The sequence below is a fragment of the Oncorhynchus nerka genome, linkage group LG9b, assembly GCF_034236695.1.
Source record: "Oncorhynchus nerka isolate Pitt River linkage group LG9b, Oner_Uvic_2.0, whole genome shotgun sequence".
Classification (NCBI taxonomy): Eukaryota; Metazoa; Chordata; class Actinopteri; order Salmoniformes; family Salmonidae; genus Oncorhynchus; species Oncorhynchus nerka.
In genome coordinates, this window is record NC_088424.1 from 24830655 (window position 1) to 24852072 (window position 21418).

A 21418-nucleotide genomic window follows, 5' to 3' on the forward strand; every position below is an offset into this window, starting at 1 on the left:
AACAATTTCTACACAATGTTCTTAGCTTTGGGAACTCTGATCGAGACAATTTACAGTTGTGAACGCAATTATATTTGTGTGAAAATAGCCTATTTGTCTAAAAACAGTTATTTTCCTGTATGTACTCAGACTAGGTTGTAGATATACCGTACAATCTTTCACAGACTCCAAAACAATCTCAACACAATGTTCTCAGTTTAGGGAAGCCTGGGATATGCAATGTTATTTTTTGTGAAAAATAGGTTGACCAACATTGCTGTTTTGATACATACTAATGTTATATAATGTTTCTCTCAACCCCCTCCCTATCTGTCACAGTAACAGGCTTGGACAGGAGCATTGTAAGGACCGGGACACACCAGATAGTTTTGTCCCCTCCTCGTCCCCAGAAAGTGTGGTTGGCGTGGAGATAAGCCGTTACCCAGACCTGTCATTGGTGAAGGAGGAGCCCCTCTCCCCCGTCCTCCCCATGCTCCCCACACCCTGGGGGAAAGGTAAATAAATAAGGTTACACTTTATTTTAACATAATAAACTATTTATAAGCCATTTACAAAAGGATTGCACACCATTTAGGATTAGGGTACAATACTGCTCACTAGATTAGGGACTGCCAAATTACTTTATGATCAAATCACATTTTATTTGTCACATGCACAAATACAACAGGTGTCGACCTTACCGGGAAATGCTTACTTACAAGCCCTTAACCTTTTTTTTTTATTCTTTTTTTTTAACCTTTATTTAACTATGCAAGTCAGTTAAGAAGATATTCTTATTTTCAATGATGGCCTAGGAACAGTGGGTTAACTGCCTGTTCAGGGGCAGAGCGACAGATTTGTACCTTGTCAGCTCAGGGATTTGAACTTGCAACCTTCTGTTTAGTAGTCCAACGCTCTAACGACTAGCTACCCTGCCGCCCTTTGGGATATGTGGGACGGTCCCACCTGGCCAAAAGCCAGGGAAAATGCAGAGCGCCAAATTCAAATAAATTACTATAAAATCAAACTTTCATTAAATCACACATGCAAGATAGCAAATTAAAGCTACACTTGTTGTGAATCCAGCCGACATGTCAGATTTCAAAAAGGCTTTTCGGCGAAAGCAAATGATGCTATTATCTGAGGAAGCACCTCCGTAAGCAAAAGAGAGAAAAGCATATTTCAACCCTGCAGGTGCGACACAAAATGCAGAAATAAAAATATAATTCATGCCTTTTGACGAGCTTCTTTTGTTGGCACTCAAATATGTCCCATAAACATCACAAATTGTCCTTTTGTTCGATTATTTCCGTCGATATATATCCAAAATGTCCATTTATTTGGCGCGTTTGATCCAGAAAAACACAGGTTCCAACTTGCGCAACGTGACTACAAAATATCTCAAAAGTTACCTGTAAACTTTGCCAAAACATGTCAAACTACTTTTTTAATACAACTTTAGGTATTTATTTACGTAAATAATCGATAAAATTGAAGACTGGATGATCTGTGTTCAATACAGGAAGAAAACAAACTGTAGCTAGCTTCCTGGTCACGCGCCTCTATCAAACAGTACACTTGAAGTTACCCTCGTTCTGAAAAGTGCTACTTCTTCATTACACAAAGGAAAAAACTCAACCAATTTCTAAAGGCTGGTGACATGCAGTGGAAGCGGTAGGAACTGCAAGAAGGTCCCTTAGAAATCTGGATTCCCAATGAACACCCGTTAAAAAGAGAGTGACCTCAAAAAAAGACATCTGAATGCTTTGTCCTTGGGGTTTCACCTGCTAAATAAGTTATGTTATACTCACTGACATGATTCAAACAGTTTATAAACTTCAGAGTGTTTTCTATCCAAATGTACTAATAATATGCATATCTTATCTTCTGGGGAGTAGCAGACAGTTGAATTTGGGCATGCATTTCATCCGGATGTGAAAATACTGCCCCCTGTCACCAAGAAGTTAACCAACAATGCAGTTCAAGAAATAGAGTTAAAACCTGTTAACCTCTTACCTCTACCTGGGACGCTTGCGTCCCAACTAGAGCTCTGGAAATGCAAATGTGCTACGCTAAATGCTAATAGTATTAGTTAAAACTCAAAAGTTCATTAAAATACACATGCAGGGTATCAAATTAAAGCTACACTCGTTGTGAATCCAGGCAACAAGTCAGATTTTTTAAATGCTTTTCGGCGACAGCATGAGAAGCTATTATCTGATAGCATGCACCAATACACTACAACAGAAAAGCACAGCAGGGGACGTAAACAAAATAATTAGCATTTCGGCGTTACACAAACCGCACAATAAAATAGAAAACAGTCATTACCTTTCACCATCTTCTTTGTTGGCACTCCTAGATGTCCCATAAACACTATTGGGTCTTTATTTCGATTAAATCGGGCCATATAAAGCCAAGATATCGTTATATGTAGACTGTGTGATAAACGAAAAAAACAGCGATTTCACAACGTAACGTCATTTTTAAAATTCAAAAAGTAGACGATAAACTTTCACAAAACACTTCAAATACGTTTGTAATGCTACTTTAGGTATTAGTAAACGTTAATAAGCGATAAAATTCATCCGTAGGCGATGTACATATCATTAGCTGTCGTCTTGGAAAAAATTTCAGGAGAGAGCTCTTCCGGAATGATCTGGGCGGAGACCGGAGGTACGTCGTGCCCCTCTTTCGGTTCAACCAAGAATCAAAGAGGATTAAATTCACAAGATACTCGACTACATGGGGATGCTGTGGGAGTTGAATGCTCGGTCTTATCTAATTCGGCTCACTGTTAACAATTGCTGGAAGTGGCGCAAGGATATTTATTTCCATTTTCTGTGATCAGGTTTTCCTGCGCTTTCCGATGTAACGCACGTTATGTAATAGCCACAGTCGTGATTTAACCAGTTTTAAAAACGTCCGAGGGTTTCCTATACACACATTCTAACCATATGAACGTACTATATTCCTGGCATGAGTAGCAGGGCGCTGAAATGTTGCGCGATTTTTAACAAAATGTTCAAAAAAGTAGAGGGTAGGAGCAACTAGTTAAGGATAGGGCTGTTTACTGCCCCCTTTGGAGGAATTGCGTGCCCATAGTAAACAGATTTTTTTTGTTGTCAAAAGTTGCTAATATATGCATATAAAAAATATTATTGAATAGAAAACACTCTAAAGCTTCTAAAACCGTTTAAATTATGTCTGTATGTAAAGCAGAACTCTCAGGGCAGTCATTCTCCCAAACTCTCTCTTCTCATCTGAAAAGTTGGCCCAACTTTGACGTCATCGCCCACACCCTTCCCAAGGACTTACAGGTCTGGGAACAGTCTCTATGTATTCCGCGCGATGTCTGCTTCCAATGGGGCTTCTCATTGTGAGAATCGCGCGCTCACGAGAGTTTTGGCGGGCCGAAACCTTTCGGTCACGCAAAAAAACAGGTTACTATTATGCGCGCTCTGCTCGGGTGATGTCTTTTTTCCAAGATCGATTAAACGATGCGTGTGTTTCTGTTCGTCCTCACGATTGCTGTGCACCTTTATAACATGTTAAAGCTTGATTATGAACATAGTTTGACAAGTTTAGTCGAAATATAATATGTAATTTCGACGTTTTGGTGCGCATCCACTTGACTTTTGGCTGCATTTCAACCGAAATGTGTCGTGTTTGAGAACCGAAAGACACAGACTTCAAAACTAAACGCTGTTTTTGGTAAGTATAATCCCTTCCAGGTCTTCTGATGGAAGAACAGCAAAGGTAAGGGAATATTTATGTGGTAAATTTGGGTTTCTGTGGACTCCAAGATAGAGGAGCCATAATGCTACTTTCTGAGCGCCGACTCATAGTATAGCCTAGTGAACGAAACCTGTAACGTTAAAAATAAATGTAACACAGCGATTGCATTTAGAAGAAGTGTATCTTCCTATAAATATGTAGAACATGCTTATTTAGTCAAAGTTTATGATGTGTATTCCTTGTTAGCTGACGTTATCTGCCGGAGCTATCGTCATTTCTCAGGATATTTGAGTAGCATTTTTTGAACGATGCGTCATTGTAAACAGAGATTTATGGATATATATAGCATATTATTGAAAAAAACATAAATGTACTGTGTAACATGTTATATTACTGTCATCTGATGAAGATTTCAAAAGGTTAGTGAAATTATTTTTCTTTTAATCCTGCGTTTGTTGATTGCATATTTTTTCCAACTTGGCTATGAGCTATGTCTGCGGTGGTGGTTTGACATAAATATGTGCTATGTTTTCGCGGGATTTTTTTTTAGAAATCTGACTTGCTGGGTAGATAAACAACTTGTTTATCTTTCATTTGAGCTATTGGACTTGTTAATGTGTGGAGGTTAAATATTTTTAGGAATATTTTTTGCGTTCCATGCGCCACATTCCAGCTGAACGTGGGGGGGGTGTTCCCAATTTGGAACGCCGAATATATACTAAACAATCTAAAGTAAAGAATAACAATAACCAGGCTATATACAGTGGGTACCGAGTCAATGTGTAGGGGTACAGGTTAGTCAAGGTAATTTAGGGGTAAAGTGACTATGCATAGATAATAAACAATGAATAACATAATTTTGTTTTTTAATTGGAAGGTGGGGAGGGTTCTCAAAGTACATAGTCCGGGTGGCCATTTGAATAATTGTTAAGCAGTCTTATACTTTGGGGGTAGAAGCTGTTAAGGAGCCTTTTGGACCTAGTCTTGGCGCTCCGGTACCGCTTGCGTGCTGTAGCAGAGAGAACAGTCTATTACTTGGGTGACTGGAGTCTCTGACAATCTTTTTTGACCTTCCTCTGATGGCAGGAAGCTTTGCCCCAGTGATGTACTGGGCCGTACGCACTACCCTCTGTAGTGCCTTACGTTCAGGAGGCTCTCGATGGTGCATCTGTAGACCTTTGAGGATCTGGGGACCCATGCCAAATCTTTTCAGTCTCCTGAGGGGGAAAGACGTTGTCGTGCCCTCTTCACGACTGTCTTGGTGTGGTTTTCTCCATGATGGTGATGTGGACACCAAGAAACTTCACACTCTCGACCCGCTCCACTACCACCCTGTCGATGTGAATGGGGGGCGTGTTCGTCCCTCCTTTTCCTGTAGTCCACAATCAGCTCCTTTGTCTTCCTCACGTTGAGGGAGAGGTTGTTGTCCTGGGGACCAGACTGACAGGTCTCTGACCTCCACCCTATAGGCTGTCTCATTGTTGTCTGTGATCAGACCGACCACTATTGTGTTGTCAGCAAACTTAATGAGTCGTGCTTGGCCACGCAGTCATGGGTGAACAGGGAGTGCAGGAGGGGACTGAGCACGTACCCCTGAGGGGCCCCCATGTTGAGGATCAGCATGGAAGATGTATTGTTTGCTTACCCTTACCACCTGGGGGTGGCCTGTCAGGAAGGATCCAGTTGCAGATGGAGGTGTTTAGTCCCAGGGTCCTTAGCTTAGTGATGAGCTTTGTGGGCACTATGGTGTTGAACGCTGAGCAGGTAGTTAACGAACAGCATTCTCACATAGATGTTCATTTTGTCCAGGTTGGAAACGGCAGTGTGGAGTGCGATTGAGATTATGTCATCTATGGATCTGTTGGGGTGGTATGTGAATTGGAGTGGGTCTTTGGTTTCCGGGATGATGGTGTTGATGTGAGCCATGACCAGACATTCAAAGCACTTCATGGCTACCGACGTGAGTGCTACGGAGCGGTAATCATTTAGGCAGGTTACCATCGCTTTCTTGGGCACAGGGACTATGGTGGTCTGCTTGAAACATGTAGGTATTACAGACTCGGTCAAGGAGAGGTTGAAAATGTCAGTGAAGACCCTTGCCAGTTTGTCCACGCATGCGTGATCACGCTGTCGTCCGGGACAGCTAGTGCTTGTTGCTTGCCTCGAAGCGAGGATAAAAGGCATTTAGCTCGTTTGGTAGGCTCGTGTCACTGGGCAGCTCACGGCTGTGTTTCTCTTTGTAGTCCATAATAGTTTGCAAGCCCTGCCACAGACGAGCGTCAGAGCCGGTGTAGTAGGTATTGACGCTTTGCCTGTTTGATAAACGGGATTTCTTATAAGTGTCCGGATTAGTGTCCCGCTCCTTGAATGCGGCAGCTCTAGCTAGCCTTTGGCTCGGTGCGGATGTTGCCTGTAATCCTTGGCTTCTGGTTGGAATATGGTCACTGTGGGGATGACGTCTTCGATGCACTTTTGGATTGATGCCGGTGGCTCCTCAATGCCATTGGATGAATCCCGGAAACATAAGATATTATAGTTTTTAATGTCCAGTTGGTAGGATAGTCTTGAACGGAGATCATCCAGTTTATTCACCAGTGATTGCTCGTTAGCCAATAGAACGGATGGTCGAGGCGGGATACCCCCTATATTTCCGTCTATTCTTCCCACAAATGACAGTGATTTGGGCCTGGTCTCAGAGAAGCAGTATATCCTTCGCGTCGGACTCATTAAAGAAGAATATTTGTCCAGTTTGAGGTGTGCAATTGCTGTTCTGATATCCAGAAGCTCTTTTCGGTCATAGGAGATGGTAGCAGCAACATTATGTATAAAATAAGTTACAAACAATGCGAATAAACACAAAATAGCACAGTTGGTTTGGAGCCCGTAAAACAGCAACCATCCCCTCCGGGCCATTATGGCAAACTGTAAATGGATTATAAATGTGGGAGTAATGATTAATAAATGGTTTACTACAGACCATTAAAATAAGGTGTTACCATGAATTTACCTCTCTATCGTAAGTGGAACGCTAGCGTCCCATCTGGCCAACATCCAGTGAGATTGCAGTGCGCCAAATTCAAATACAGAAATACTCATTATAAAAATTCAGAAAACAAAACATATTTGACAAATGTTTAAAGATTAACTTCTTGTGAATCCAACCATGGTGTCAGATTGAAAAAATGCTTTACGGCGAAAGCATACCTTATTTGAGAACATAGCCCAGTTGACAAATCATTACAAACAGTAACCAGCCAAGCAGAAGAGTTACAAAACTCAGAAATAGAGATATTATTAATCCCTTACCTTTGATGATGTTCTTATAGTTGCACTCAGAAGACATTAATTTATTCAATAAATGTTCCTTTTGTTCGATAAAGTCTCTTTATATCCAAAAACCTCAGTTTTGTTTGCGCGTTTTCTTCAGTAATCCACAGGCTCAAACGCAGTCAAAACAGGCAGACAAAAAAATCAAAATTGTATCCGTCAAGTTCAGAGAAACATATCAAACGATGTTTATATCCAATCCTCAGGTTGTGTTTTGCCTAAATTATCTATAATATTTCAACTGGACAATAACGTCGTCAATATAAAAGGTAAACAAGACATGCACTCTCTCGGGATTGCACATGAAAAAGCTCTGTGACACGTCAGGGTCCACTCATTCAGACTGGTCTTACTCCCTAATTTATAAGAATACAAACCTGAAACAATTTCTAAAGACTATTGACATCTAGTGGAAGGCATAGGAACTGCAAATTGAGTCCTAAGTCAATGGATTCTGTAGTGGCATTGAATAGAAAACTACAAAACCAACAAAAGAAACTACTTCCTGAATGGATTTTTTCACCTGCCAAATCAGTTCTGTTATACTCACATACACAATTTTAACAGTTTTGGAAACTTTAAAGAGTGTTTTCTATCCAAATCCACCAGTTATATGCATATCATATCTTCTGGGCCCGAGTAGCAGGCCGTTTAATTTGGGCATGCTTTTCATCCAAAATTCCAAATGCTGCCCCCTACCCTAGAGAAGTTAATATGAATATACACAGCCTTGGTCATTTGTTTAAACTGGTAATAAATGATCAACTGTAAACAGAGATGTGCCTTTCTCACTACTATCGGCACATCAACATCAATCAAATTATATTTATAAAGCCCTTTTACACCAACACTGTCACAAACTGCTTTACAATATCAATGAAAGCAGTAAGTATTAATCCTCCTTTAAAATATTATTCCTAATGTCTCTATTGCTCTTCCTGTAGGATCAGAGGTTAGGCTGAAGACTGAGCTCAAGACTGAGCCCTATGGGATGTTCTTTGGCTCCCATTTTGGCCCGCCGTCTAACGACACTAAACCAGGCCTGGTGTCTGTAGCCATCACTCTGAGACCAGCGGCTGCTGAGGTGAGTATTTCTGTTCTTTTGGCTTCACTTCCCCCTGCTTTCATAGAAGATCAGCAGGGAGGAAATGGTCTAGGTCCTTTTTTAATGTTTGTTGGTTATTGTTGGTAGCTTATTCCCCTTTTTCCCATAAACGTTTCACCTCAGTCATTTCACTACTGGTCGAATATGTACCGATTAAAACATCACCAGGCTTAATTGTAGGAGTTGAAGCCAATTATTTGCTCTCTCTGTACTGTGCATGTGCCAGTGTCTTGATTGGCAATATCTACAACATACATTTTAATGTTGTGTTTTTGTTCTCAGAACATCACAGGTGTGGTAGCTGCCATCTCAGAACTGCTGTGTGTGAAGATCCCCAGCAGCTATGAGGTGAGCAGCACCCCGGGCCCAGACAGGGGGCCCCTGGCCATGCTCAGCGGCCTGAGGGTGGGCCCCCAAGGAGGCCTGGTGCACCGGCCGGGGGCCCCCATGATGTATCCGGGCCGTGCTGGTGCTGGAGACATGGGGGGCCCTCACGGAGCCCCAGGCCAGCTCATCAGGCCTGGGGGAGGAGGAGCACAACAGAGGATGATGATGCAACAGCAGCAGGGACATCCACAGCAGCACATCCGCTTCCATCCTGATGGACCAGGTGAGAGACTGGGCTACATCCCTGCACCTTATCGCCCCCTTATGTTGAAATACAGACATAACAGGGGAGGTGTTTCTGCTCTTGTGTGCTTGTCTTGAAATGAGACACTGCTGAAATTCATGTCCATCCAAACCTGTTTGTTTGTTAGTTTTCCAACTTACTTTTCTGAAATGAATCTTGAGTCTTCAAGCACGACACCACGGTACCTTTTAGAAATGTGCATGGCAACAGAATATATATAATATATATTTACCTTTATTTAACCAGGAAAAGCCCATTGAGACAGTCGATTTTGCAAGGGAGACCTGGCCAAGAAGGCAGCAGCAATCAATACGACATCAGATTTAAAACATGCACAACAATATAATTCGGCCTACAAGAAACATTTACAATCCTCGTCATTGTTTCCCCCCTCGTTGTCCATTTTCATAATTAGCCCCTTTTAACAATGTTTACAAATGGTCTGTTTCTTCAGCCAGCGAATCATTATCCTTCTGTCAGGGGTCTAAAGGCTGTGTGTGTCTGGCCCACCAGGTAATGATTGGGATACGTATTGATCACACAGCGATACACACAACTAATGAAACTGAGTATTCCTCCTTCCTGTGCCCGACCTCACTCGTACACACACACACCTGCGTATCGCTGCTGTCAAAGTGTGAGACCACAGGCCTAATGAATGTGGTCAGTTAGCTTGGACCCATAGACCACAAACAGCCACATAAATGATTAAGTGGACACCTCATCAGTGGGGTAAAGATATAGGATATTCCTCTCAATTATCTAGTGTTAATTTAAACCGATTTCCTGTTGTTCTAAGACAATTGCATCATGGCCAGCTATGGTCCTCGCAAAACTAGAACCAAAAAAATACTATGATCTTCACTAAATCTAATCCATAGAAGGGTCCTTAGGAGGAAGGATTGTTGACATATATTTGACATTTGGATCTTAAAGCATAATTGAGAAATAGTGAATAGTTAGAATATTTGTGACACAATGTTTAATCTGTACGTGCTACAAAACAAAAGTTGGTGTCATATGAAGCTTTACCGCTTTCTCTGTGACATGAGTAGTATTTTGATGCCATTAGCACATTTCTTACATACATTTATGAATATTGAAAAATATGAACATTCATTTTGAAAATATACAATTTTTGATTTGGCTAATTTGTCAATATATTGTTGAACATAATATACTCTACGGACATATTGAAGTTCCAGGGTGGGACAAGAACTGCCTTTAAAACGTAAAAATCAGGCGTTTGAAATGGTTATTTGGTCCAAAACAAGACTGCAGCAGAGCTCCACTCATTTATTTGAAGTAATAAACCTAGCAGCAGTACTGCACTGGCCTGTTATGCATCTACCATAGTTGGAGGAGCTGTGTCACAGAGAGCTGTCTGTGTGTTTCAGGTCCAGCTGCAGTCAGAGGCCCTCATCAGAAGACCCCCGGCAGCCCAGGCTCCAAGCCCCAGTGGTGCTGCCACTGTAAGGTGGTGGTGCTGGGAAATGGAGTCCGCAAGTCCATCAAAGACCTTCCAGTACACAAACAGGTAACGTACCGCCAGAGCTTTCATGTAGTCAATTACTACATGTTTATCAGGCTGAACTCATACATTACAAAGACTGTTATCTATAGGTCAACACTTAGCGATACGTTGATATTTTGATCTTGCGGCCCATGTTAGACAGTCGTGTCTATATCTATCTATTAGTCCACATGTTCTGTCAATACAGATTGATCAATTACCTTGTTGTGATGTTGCCAAACCAAGCCATGATCTAAATGGGTTGATTTACTATCTTCTTGGCCAACCAACCAACCCAGTAAAAGCCCTTCTCTCAATCAGTCAGTCAGCCGTGGATTACTGTTTTTAGTCTGTTTCTCCAGGGGGCAGGAGAGTACAGACGGGTCATGACCAGAGGCTCAGACCTCACTTCATATGATGGATTAATCCACATTATGCCTTTGAGGGTGCACACACACACACACACACAGACACACACACACACTTCCGTACATGTCCGTACACACACGTACTATAGAGCCTCTAATTATGCTAATCCCCCCCATTGGAGTGAAATCCATATCGGTGCAATTAGTGGTTTAAGCGGTAGCATACCCTCCAACTGAAGTCTGGGGAGTTCACAAATGGTTAAACCCTGATTCATTTGAATATTGGAGCTGTTTGATTATTGAATAACCCCTTTTAGCATTGATGAAGGTTTCTGAATGGGCATCGATTTGGCCTTTGATATCTCATTGAGCTCCCTCGCTACATCTCCTAACATGCCTGGCTTCCCTCTTCTTCAGGAACAAGAAGGATTGTTGCGTTCCGAGGGGAACTTGGTCTTCTGCAGCCACAGCTGCTTCCTCCTCTACTCTGCTTCCTCCTCCTCCTCCTCCTCTTCCTCCTCATCGCAGGCCAGAACCACTACAGACTCCAAGGTTTGTCCTACTAAGAATGTCCTACCAATACCTACCAATTCAAATACAGTGGGGCAAAAAAGTATTTAGTCAGCCACCAATTGTGCAAGTTCTCCCACTTAAAAAGATGAGAGAGGCCTGTAATTTTCATCATAGGTACACAAAAAAATCCAGAAAATCACATTGTAGGATTTGTAATGAATTTATTTGCAAATTATGGTGGAAAATAAGTATTTGGTCAATAACAAAAGTTTATCTCAATACTTTGTCATTGCCAACAAAGGGTATATAACAGAGGTCAAACATTTTCTTCACAAGGTTTTCACACACACTTGCTGGTATTTTGGCCCATTCCTCCATGCAGATCTCCTCTAGAGCAGTGATGTTTTGGGGCTGTTGCTGGGCAACACAGACTTTCAACTCCCTCCAAAAAATGTTCTATGGGGTTGAGATGTGGAGACTGGCTAGGCCACTCCAGGACCTTGAAATGCTTCTTACGAAGCCACTCCTTCGTTGCCCGGGCGGTGTGTTTGGGATCATTGTCATGCTGAAAGACCCAGCCATGTTTCATCTTCAATGCCCTTGCTGATGGAAGGAGGTTTTCACTCAAAATCTCACGATACATGGCCCCATTCATTCTTTCCTTTACACGGATCAGTCGTCCTTGTCCCTTTGCAGAAAAACAACCCCAAAGCATGATGTTTCCACCCCCATGCTTCACAGTAGGTATGGTGTTCTTTGGATGCAACTCAGCATTCTTTGTCCTCCAAACACGACGAATTGAGTTTTTATCAAAAAGTTATATTTTGGTTTCATCTGACCATATGACATTCTCCCAATCTTCTTCTGGATCATCCAAATGCTCTCTAGTACACTTCAGACGGGCCTGGACATGTACTGGCTTAAGCAGGGGGACACGTCTGGCACTGCAGGATTTGAGTCCCTGGCGGCGTAGTGTGTTACTGGTGGTAGACTTTGTTACTTTGGTCCCAGCTCTCTGCAGGTCATTCACTAGTTCCCCCGTGTGGTTCTGGGATTTTTGCGTTCATTTTGAACCCATGGGGTGAGATCTTGCGTGGAGCCCCAGATCGAGGGAGATTATCAGTGGTCTTGTATGTCTTCCATTTCCTAATAATTGCTCCCACAGTTGATTTCTTCAAACCAAGCTGCTTACCTATTGCAGATTCTGTCTTCCCAGCCTGGTGCAGGTCTACAATTTTGTTTCTGGTGTCCTTTGACAGCTCTTTGGTCTTGGCCATAGTGGAGTTTGAAGTGTGACTGTTTGAGGTTGTGGACAGATGTCTTTTATACTGATAACAAGTTCAAACAGGTGCCATTAATACAGATAACGAGTGGAGGACAGAGGAGCCTCTTAAAGAAGAAGTTACAGGTCTGTGAGAGCCAGAAATCTTGCTTGTTTGTAGGTGACCAAATACTTATTTTCCACCATAATTTGCAAATAAATTCAATTAAAATCCTACAATGTGATTTTCTGGATTTTTTCTCTCTCATTTTATCTGTCATAGTTGAAGTGTACCTATGATGAAAATTACAGGCCTCTCTCGTCTTTTTAAGTGGGAGAACTTGCACAATTGGTGGCTGACTAAATACTTTTTTGTCCCACTGTACATGAGGCACTTTGGTGTGCACAAGAATCAAAGGCATGTAAAGGTGTTGAAAATTGCATAATATGTCAAGTCAAAGCTGTGTTGAATCCTCTTCGTGCCTCTTCAAAGCTGTGCCTAGAATGAATGAATTAATTGAAATGTGCAGGTCATCATTACATTATTGTCTTCTGCAGGACACGGTAGCCCTCCTGTCTCCAGACTCGGACCAGAAAGTGAGCCTGTCTAAAGCCCTCCACCAGTACAGCAACAACATGTCCTCTCTGGATGTCCACTGTCTGGCCCAGCTCCAGCTCAAGCAGTCCCCTCCCTCCACCTCACCCATCCCCTTCCCCCCAGCCAGTGACACCCCAAAGACCCCTAAGACAGAGGCCAAGTCAGACACCATCAAAGTGACGGTGAAGCTGAAGGCGCGGGGCCCCAGGGCTCAACAGGAGGGCTGGCACCAGGGGAAGAGACACAAGGGTCTCCATTGGAGGAAGTGGACAGTGCAGGTGGTGGTGCCCAGAGGAAGCTCCCAGCTCCCTGATGAGGACCAGATAGATGAGCTGCTGAGGAAGCTGGGAGCGTCTCTCCGCCCCGGGGCCAGTCTCAGGGACCAGCGCCGCTGCTGCTTCTGTCACCAGCTGGGGGATGGGGTCACCGATGGCCCTGCCCGACTCCTCAGCCTGGACCTGGATGTGTGGGTGCACCTCAACTGTGCCCTCTGGTCAACCGAGGTAGGTAGCCCAGAGGATAGAGAGGTGGACTGCTGGTTTCAGATCATTACTACCATCCACTACAATCATGCCCCTTCTTTTATTAAAGTTCTATTGTGTTGTATATCTATTATTAACGTTGTATTGTTGTATAGGTGTATGAGACGCAGTCAGGCGCTCTGATCAATGTAGAGCTGGCGCTGAGGCGGGGTTCGGCGGTCCGCTGTGCCTTCTGCCAGCAGATGGGCGCCACCAGCGGCTGCCACCGCCTGCGCTGCACCAACATCTACCACTTCACCTGCGCCCTGCAGGCACACTGCATCTTCTTCAAGGACAAGACCATGCTGTGCCACGCCCACCGACCCAGAGGCTCCACCCACAGTGGCTCTGGCCACGTCCTGGAGCACGAGCTGCGCTGCTTCGCTGTGTTCCGCCGTGTCTACATCCAGAGGGACGAGGTGAGGCAGATGGCCAGCGCCGTACAGCAGCCCGAGCTGGGCTACACCTTCAGAGTGGGCAGCCTGGTGCTCTATGCCGTGGGTCAGATCACCCCGTCCCAGATGGCCGCCTTCCACTCGGCCACAGCCATCTTCCCCGTGGGCTACGAGGCCTGCCGCATCTACTGGAGCATGCGCCATGGCAACCGTCGCTGCCGCTACCTGTGCTCCGTAGAGGAGAGGGAGGAGCAGCCGGAGTTCAGCATCCGCGTCATTGAGCAGGGATACAAGGACCTGGTCCTCACTGACTCCACCGCCAAAGGTGGGCTGGGATGGATTTGTCTTAGGCCAGGCTTTAGATTAGGTTTGTCTAGTGAAGGTGGGCTAGCTAGATTGGTTTTATGACATGCTTAGTTAGCCTTGTTTTGGCTGTAGCCTCTGCTGTTTATGTATCTGGGTTAGCTTAGACTAGGCTTGTTTCTAGTTCATTTTCCCTTTCAGATTCTCTTTTACGACAATAAATGTGTTCTGTAGGAGTCCCTATAATATATAATCTATGACCCTGCTGTTTCCTGTCTGTCCATCAGGAGTGTGGGATAAGGTCCTGGTTCCGGTGGCTGACAGGAGAACTGAAATAGGAACTTTGAAACTCTTCCCTGTCTATCTGAAAGGAGAGGACCTGTTTGGGCTCACCGTTTCTGCAGTTACCAAGATCACTGAATCGGTTTGTATCTGTTTTTAGTTATATTAAAACAATTTAGATTTAGATTAAATGATCAATGTTCAAATGGCGCTATAGGTGTCTGTAGCTACCTATTTAGGTAAACTACTCTTAAAATACCCACACCATACTGTATTGTAGACACTGAAGTGAGGAGTGTTCCAGTCTCATTTCCCTATGCTGTTGGTTGTGTTCCAGCTCCCAGGGATAGAGGCCTGTGACAGGTATACCTTCCGTTACGGCCGTAACCCTCTGATGGAGCTGCCCCTGATCTTTAACCCCTCCGGCAGTGCCCGGGCCATGCCCAAAACCAGCTCCCCATCCACCGCCGTTGTCATTAGGTATTGTGGAATTTCCACAACAATTTAATCTGTGGATTGAATGTACTTTTGGTTTAGCACAAGTTATCTTTCTATAACAATATGTAGGCTTTGTTTTGTACTTTTTTTTTTGTTAATTGTACTATACCCTCCTCTACACACACACACACACACACACACTCTCTTAGGCCCCAGCCGGTATCCAGCACCACCAATACCTCCTCCAGGTGTCAGAACACAGCCCAGGGGGAGGGAGGTGTACCCCACACCAAGCCTCCCATGGTGCACCACAGGTCGTCGCAGTACCGCTGGATGAAAAGTGAGTGGAGGGCCAACGTCTACCTCGCTGCCTCCAAGATCCAGGTGGGTCTACTGGACATGATCTTCTATGTTCAGCTCTGTAGCATTCCCCTTCTAAAGTAGCAGAGTGAATATGACACTGAAGTATGACAGCACCAGAGTAAGGGGACTTACTGTTGGACGTGGACAAACTTTCTGGTTGCTGTGTCCACAGGGCCTGGGTCTATATGCATCCAGGGACATAGAGAAACACACCATGGTGATCGAGTACAACGGAACCGTCCTCCGCAACGAGGTGGCCATCAGGAAGCAAAGGACTTACAAGTCTCAGGTAGAAAAACATTTATTTGTATTGTTTTTTGCTCAAGGCTGTACTAATTACTGTGTTGTGGAGAGGGAAGGCTGAATAATACACGTTTGCTATATTATCTCATGTGATGATTCCAGTTGGTCTAAGTGGTTACTTTTCTCCTACAGAATCGTGGCGTGTTCATGTTCCGCATCGACAGTGAACATGTCGTTGATTCCAGTCAGACAGGGGGTCTAGCAAGGTAAGAATATTCTTTACATAAGTCAAAAGAAGTAGCCTTACTGTGTGAACCTTGGCTTCTGCAGGCCGGAACAGCTAATAGGAGCAGGAGGCAGCTTGAAGTACACCCCCTGGACAGGACGCTAGTCTATCATATAGGGTCTTGTTGTATTGTTTACATAGTCACATTCCATCTGATTCACATTCTAATCGTAACTGATTTATTTGTCGCTCAATGTCAGGATGGTGGTGCAGTACTTCATTTACAGGGCTCCGTATGTAGCCTCGAGTCTGATTACACAGAATGCACAATGAACCTCTCATTCAAAAATGTCATAAAACATTCCGTCATAATGTGCAATGCTACGTGTTTGTTTTCTTATACAGGTACATCAACCACTCTTGTACCCCAAACTGTGTCGCTGAGGTGGTAACCTTCGAAAGAGGTTATAAAATCATCATCACCTCCAACCGCAGAATCGAGAAAGGAGAGGAGGTGGCTTCTTTTTCCTTCCAATTGAAAATCTCTACATATGCTATGAATGGCGTTTTCATTGTCATCACGATTTTCTTTTCATTATTTTCCAGCTTTGTTTCGACTACCAGTATGACTGTGTGGACGGCCAACACAAGATCGCCTGTCACTGTGGAACAACAGACTGCAGGAAATGGATCAACTGAGAAAAACCTCAAATGACAACAACAAACATAAATGCATTCCTTGCCATATTATGCAGATGCCCTGATCTCTGTGTAGAAAGAGAGAGGTGCTTCAGACTTTGTTAGAACGAGCAGAAGGCCTGAGTAAACCCTAAGAGTGACGCGTGAATGGATTCCCATGTTTGGAAGCATAGACTGAAGATGGACAGAAGGAAAGAGGAGAGCAGGAAGAAACAACAGCACATAGACATGTGATTCGTGCCATATTACGCGAGAGGATGGGTTTTGATGGAAGGACTGTCAATGAGTGCATTAGTGAGATGATATACAGTAGGGCACAGATGAGAATCCACCAGCGAATGAGGCGAGCGCACTGTGCAGGGCGTGGACCCTATTGGTTGTTAAGGGCAGGCCCTTTTGTTTAAAACTTTAAATGTAAAACCATTTGACTAAATGTAGACATCACTGAATGGGGAATGTACAGCAATGACTACCGCGAAGGGAATATTAACTTGCACTAAAAAAAAAAAAAGACACACGTACACACAAACTTTAAGATACTTGATTCCATGAGTCAGTTTTATCATAGGTTTCTGTCATGTGATTTGAGTGAAATTCGAGAGGACGTTTTGTATTTATTATTGAATGAATGAATTTTTTTCTCAAAATGATGAGACAGTAAAAAGAAGGTTAAACTGATATTGTTTTCTGAAGATTGAAGAAATTCTGTTACTTGTGTACAAATGTATATAAAGAAAAATATAGGAATAACTGACCAAATACTACCTTAACCTTCTTGATGTTTGGGTGTTTTTTAATTATTATTTTATTTTTTGTCATTGCAGTTTATTTAAGAAGGATGTCATAATATCAGTTTCAGAGTATATATTATGATTATTCTGTACAGAATTTGTAAAATAACCACAATAATTCACAAAGTATTTTTGTTGTATTAAAAGTATGGTATTGTAGCTTAGTGTTTTTGTGATTTACACGTACTTTGACCACTCAAAAAGAAATATTTTTGGTGACTGAGTGTGGAAATGAGTTATTGGTTAAAGAATAAAAAATGGTAAAGACATCATTCTGACATCTTTGCTGTTAATCAGGTTTGATTTTATAGAGCTGTGAAAAGGTTTTAAACCACCCAAACACAATTTTAACTTCTTTTTAACCCAAATATGTGTAGGAATATAACCTTGTTTTTTCTGTTTGTTTTTTACATAGAAATTGTGTACAGACGTCGTATGACATTGCTTACTGCTTCAGGCGTTTGAAATTAAAGTGTACTGAAAAAATAAAATAATGTTTCTTGCAGAGGAAAAGGTCGGGACATTTGGTGGTGCTACATTTTGAAAAGAGATGACATTCTACTTCATCAGAAATGTATGTGATATTGACACATCACAAGCCACATACAGTAGTTAGATGTTTTGCGAGCACAATTTCAACTCGACTGTAAAATATTGGAGACAGTCTTAGAACTTGTAATGTATATGGCATGTATTTTTTTAACTTTCTGAAGACTCAATTGTATATATTTTCTCAATGAATGGTTGTAACAAAATTGTTTCTTGGATATTTTTCTTCTCTTGTATAAAATGACATCGTCCTACCAGTGTGTTTGTGCTAAATTTTTCTTGGTCCTGTAGTCTCAAAATGTTTTTAAAAATGCATTTAGAACTGTACAGAGAAATATGAGGGTTGGAGTTTGGAATTGAATTTAGAAGCATTTACAAAATAAACTATTTTACATCTTAATTATTTTGTTTTTGCCTTCAGAAATCGCACACATCTGCCTGACCCATAGGAAGGACCCCCTTGGAATAGACTAGGCTACTGTATTGTAAGACACCCACTGGCCAAATATGGCAACTACAGCTCCACCACTTTCATCACCATACATACACATTTTGTTAATATTACATTCATAATATATTATTTAACAACTGAAGACATCGGTTAAAAAATATAATCTATAAAAGTATGGCCTGCCATTATTTAGGTCCATGTTTAAATGTATAAACGAACTGAAACGAGAGCTGTTGGAGAGAGCAAAAACGTAATCGAGGGCAAGCAATGCATTCTATCAATGAGGGGGGCTCATGCATCATCTATTCTACGTACATGCAACAGATGAACTGACGGAGAAAGAATGGCTGAGATCTGCCTTGCTGCTCAAAGGATAGCAGCAAAATATCCAACTGGAGGCTACTTGTTTTGCTCACGTAAACGCACACACTGCATGTAAGAAAGAAAGAACGTGTGTATGTGTTCCATTTCAATCATTGTCCCGTTTCCTATTCCTTTCTGAGTTTGGAGATCTGAAATGGTCAGCCAATGTGATGCTGTGCTCTGCTTTATCAATCAATGTTTATATTTGTGGAGGAGTCAATGAAATAGGAACCAATAATAAAGCCATGCTTTTACTGACATCTGTTAGTGAAAAGCAGCGCGCTCAGTCTTCTTGATGTGAACACACCCCTTGTCTGTAATGCGTCGGTAGGCTATACTTCCTGGTAAATTAACTAGTTTCTTCTAAAGAACGTTGACTTAAAACTTCGTTTACAGATAAAGACGTATGGTATAATATCACGCAATTTACTCAAACTCGTTAAAAAGAAAGAAAACAGGGTAATTCGTCTGAAAATGGGAAGCACCGTGATGGAGTCCAACAAGAAGGATATGAAAACCTCGAAGAAAAAGAGAACACTACGCCTAAATATGCCAGTAAGTTCGTAAATTATAGTCTGTTGTTTGACACCTACAGGTGTTTGTTGACGTGGCATTGTGGAAAGAGTAGGTTGTGTGTGTGATTATCGCAGTGAACTGCATGATCTGTGTTTGTAATGTTGCAAAAAATGTAACTTTCAAGTATGTTCGTGTGTCCGCATTGTTACATCAATCACCCGGGCAGCTTTTCCAATTCACAGCGTCTAGACCTCACAGTTGAGGTCATGTTTTTATATATTTTTTGTAATGACATCATAATCAAAAACAACATTGTTCAGGCTTTTTTGACAGATTCTTTTCACAAACATGAACAGGCATGAGATGATGCTAGTTTTCCCCCCATTTTTTTTATTTAATTCTTTAAACATCTTTATTTAACTCGACAAGTCAGTTAAGAACACATTCTTATTTTCAATGACGGCCTAGGTTAACTGCCTTGTTCAGGGGCAGAACAACCTATGTTTACCTTGTCATCTCAGGGATTCGATCTTGCAACCTTTAGGTTACTAGTTCCAACGCTCAACCACTAGGCTACCTGCCGCCCCAGCATCAAGTCTTCAAAACATGGACTCACAACATCAGCTATTCGCTTGATTTTGGGGGTGAAATGTTCATGTCTATTCACATCTAAATTTCAATGCAATATGCCATCATCATTTTCATCATCACTACCACAATCAACATATGATGCATTGAAATCATGTCAAAGACCTGAAGCCCATCCCATACTCTTGACTTAAAACTCATCCTGTACTGGTCTATTTACACAATCCAAATACCAAGGAGGTCTAATCGGGCCTTGATTCATTCCTTAAATGCACCAGCATTGTTATTCCGTTACTGTTATTCAGTTATTGTTATAATCAGTTACTGTTTAGAACAATTATTTCCAATCTAGTTGGCTTATGGGCAATAAGGTATTTGATGTTTTTGTGTGAGAATAAAGAGGAAGCTGGGGAAACAGCTGGAAACACACTGCTCTGGTCTGCTCTAAACCACTGAGTCATGATGCATTGTGTCCCTGCACTGTAACTAGGGGCAACAAAGAAGCTAGAGAGAAAGTCCTGATTTTATTGGATTTCAGAGTATTATTCTGGTTTCCCCTTGCATCATGTCCTCTCTGCTCAAATGAACCAAGTCACTGATCGCATTGGCATCATATCAGCGTGTTTAACCTGAAACAATGGTGAGCAGTGAGCACTACTGTGTACAGTCTTGTTAAACCAGGCTTGCATCATTATGGGTTTTCTTTGTTTCTCTAGACAATATCTGATATATTTATACTATGTGCATTATCTAAGCTTGCATTTTCTATATTAAGAAAATGCCCCAACATCTGCAGAGCAAATAGGCCCTAAGTTATTTGAATGACAGTGAATTATTACTGTCGGTGCTGACTGCTGCTACATTCGTGTTGCTGCACCTCATTGGTCTTCTTTGGATGGCATCCAATAGATCCCTCCCAGGAGTAATGCATGGATTAAAAATGCCTCTAGATGTGTAGACACATCTGCTTTTCCACGCAACTACATTTGTTTATTGCTATGAATTATTGCCCTTTCTCCTTTTTAAACATGATTGACTTGCAGAACTTGAAAGTTATACAGTAGGTCTATACGGAAAGCAAGGGTAAATGTATTTCCTGGTAATGCCATGCCCCAGTAGTGGTTTAACACGTTTCTCCTCTTTCAGAGCTTAACATGTCTCGCCGGAAGCAGATTGCACCTAAAGCCGGAAATTACATTTTGGTCCAGTCAATCAGTCTCTGGATGTAACATCGATAGTCCATTTTTCTTGTCAGAATTGGCTAAAAGCCTTCTCTGTCTGCAGGACGTAAGTTCTTTCGCCTTCCCCATACTGGACGGCAAGTCTGGAGGCTCGGGCAAGGATGGCTATCCAAATGTAAATGGTATTTTCTTCATACTCGTGGTTACACACAATTAAGTTGTTCTTGACCGACAGCATTGCTCTTTTCACCTTTAGCCTTCATTTTAAAGGCCCAGTGTGGTCCAACACATGATGTTCCTGTGCTTTATATATATTTCCACACTATGATGTTGGAATAATACTGTGAAATTGTGAAATTATCATAATGCCCCTTTAGTGTAAGATTTGTTGGTAATTTCAGCCTGTTTTGGTGGGATGGAGTTCTGGCCTGCCTGTTGACATCAGCAGATGGTAAATTAGTTAATAGACCAATTAA

The 21418-nt window shown here is 42.3% G+C and overlaps 2 protein-coding genes across 4 annotated transcripts in view; both read left to right on the top strand.

The window, feature by feature from the left end:
- LOC115114491 (histone-lysine N-methyltransferase 2C-like) overlaps window positions 1–18243 on the top strand; it is a 138320-nt gene extending 120077 nt beyond the window's left edge. For all 3 annotated transcript variants that reach the window (XM_065013451.1, XM_065013452.1, XM_065013453.1), the window contains exons 47-60: window positions 319–494; window positions 7989–8128; window positions 8432–8759; window positions 10178–10317; window positions 11079–11213; window positions 12994–13536; window positions 13671–14274; window positions 14540–14676; window positions 14872–15014; window positions 15182–15356; window positions 15508–15624; window positions 15771–15844; window positions 16210–16318; window positions 16411–18243. In XM_065013451.1, coding sequence (XP_064869523.1) covers window positions 319–494; window positions 7989–8128; window positions 8432–8759; window positions 10178–10317; window positions 11079–11213; window positions 12994–13536; window positions 13671–14274; window positions 14540–14676; window positions 14872–15014; window positions 15182–15356; window positions 15508–15624; window positions 15771–15844; window positions 16210–16318; window positions 16411–16503 — 2914 coding nt within the window. In that variant the 3' untranslated portion in view covers window positions 16504–18243. The remainder of the gene's footprint in view (window positions 1–318; window positions 495–7988; window positions 8129–8431; window positions 8760–10177; window positions 10318–11078; window positions 11214–12993; window positions 13537–13670; window positions 14275–14539; window positions 14677–14871; window positions 15015–15181; window positions 15357–15507; window positions 15625–15770; window positions 15845–16209; window positions 16319–16410) is intronic.
- A 691-nt stretch (window positions 18244–18934) lies between these two features.
- LOC115114493 (5'-AMP-activated protein kinase subunit gamma-1-like) overlaps window positions 18935–21418 on the top strand; it is a 38911-nt gene continuing 36427 nt past the window's right edge. The window contains exons 1-2 of the mRNA XM_065013454.1: window positions 18935–19212; window positions 21046–21117. Of these exons, the coding sequence (XP_064869526.1) occupies window positions 19132–19212; window positions 21046–21117 (153 nt within the window). The 5' untranslated portion in view covers window positions 18935–19131. The remainder of the gene's footprint in view (window positions 19213–21045; window positions 21118–21418) is intronic.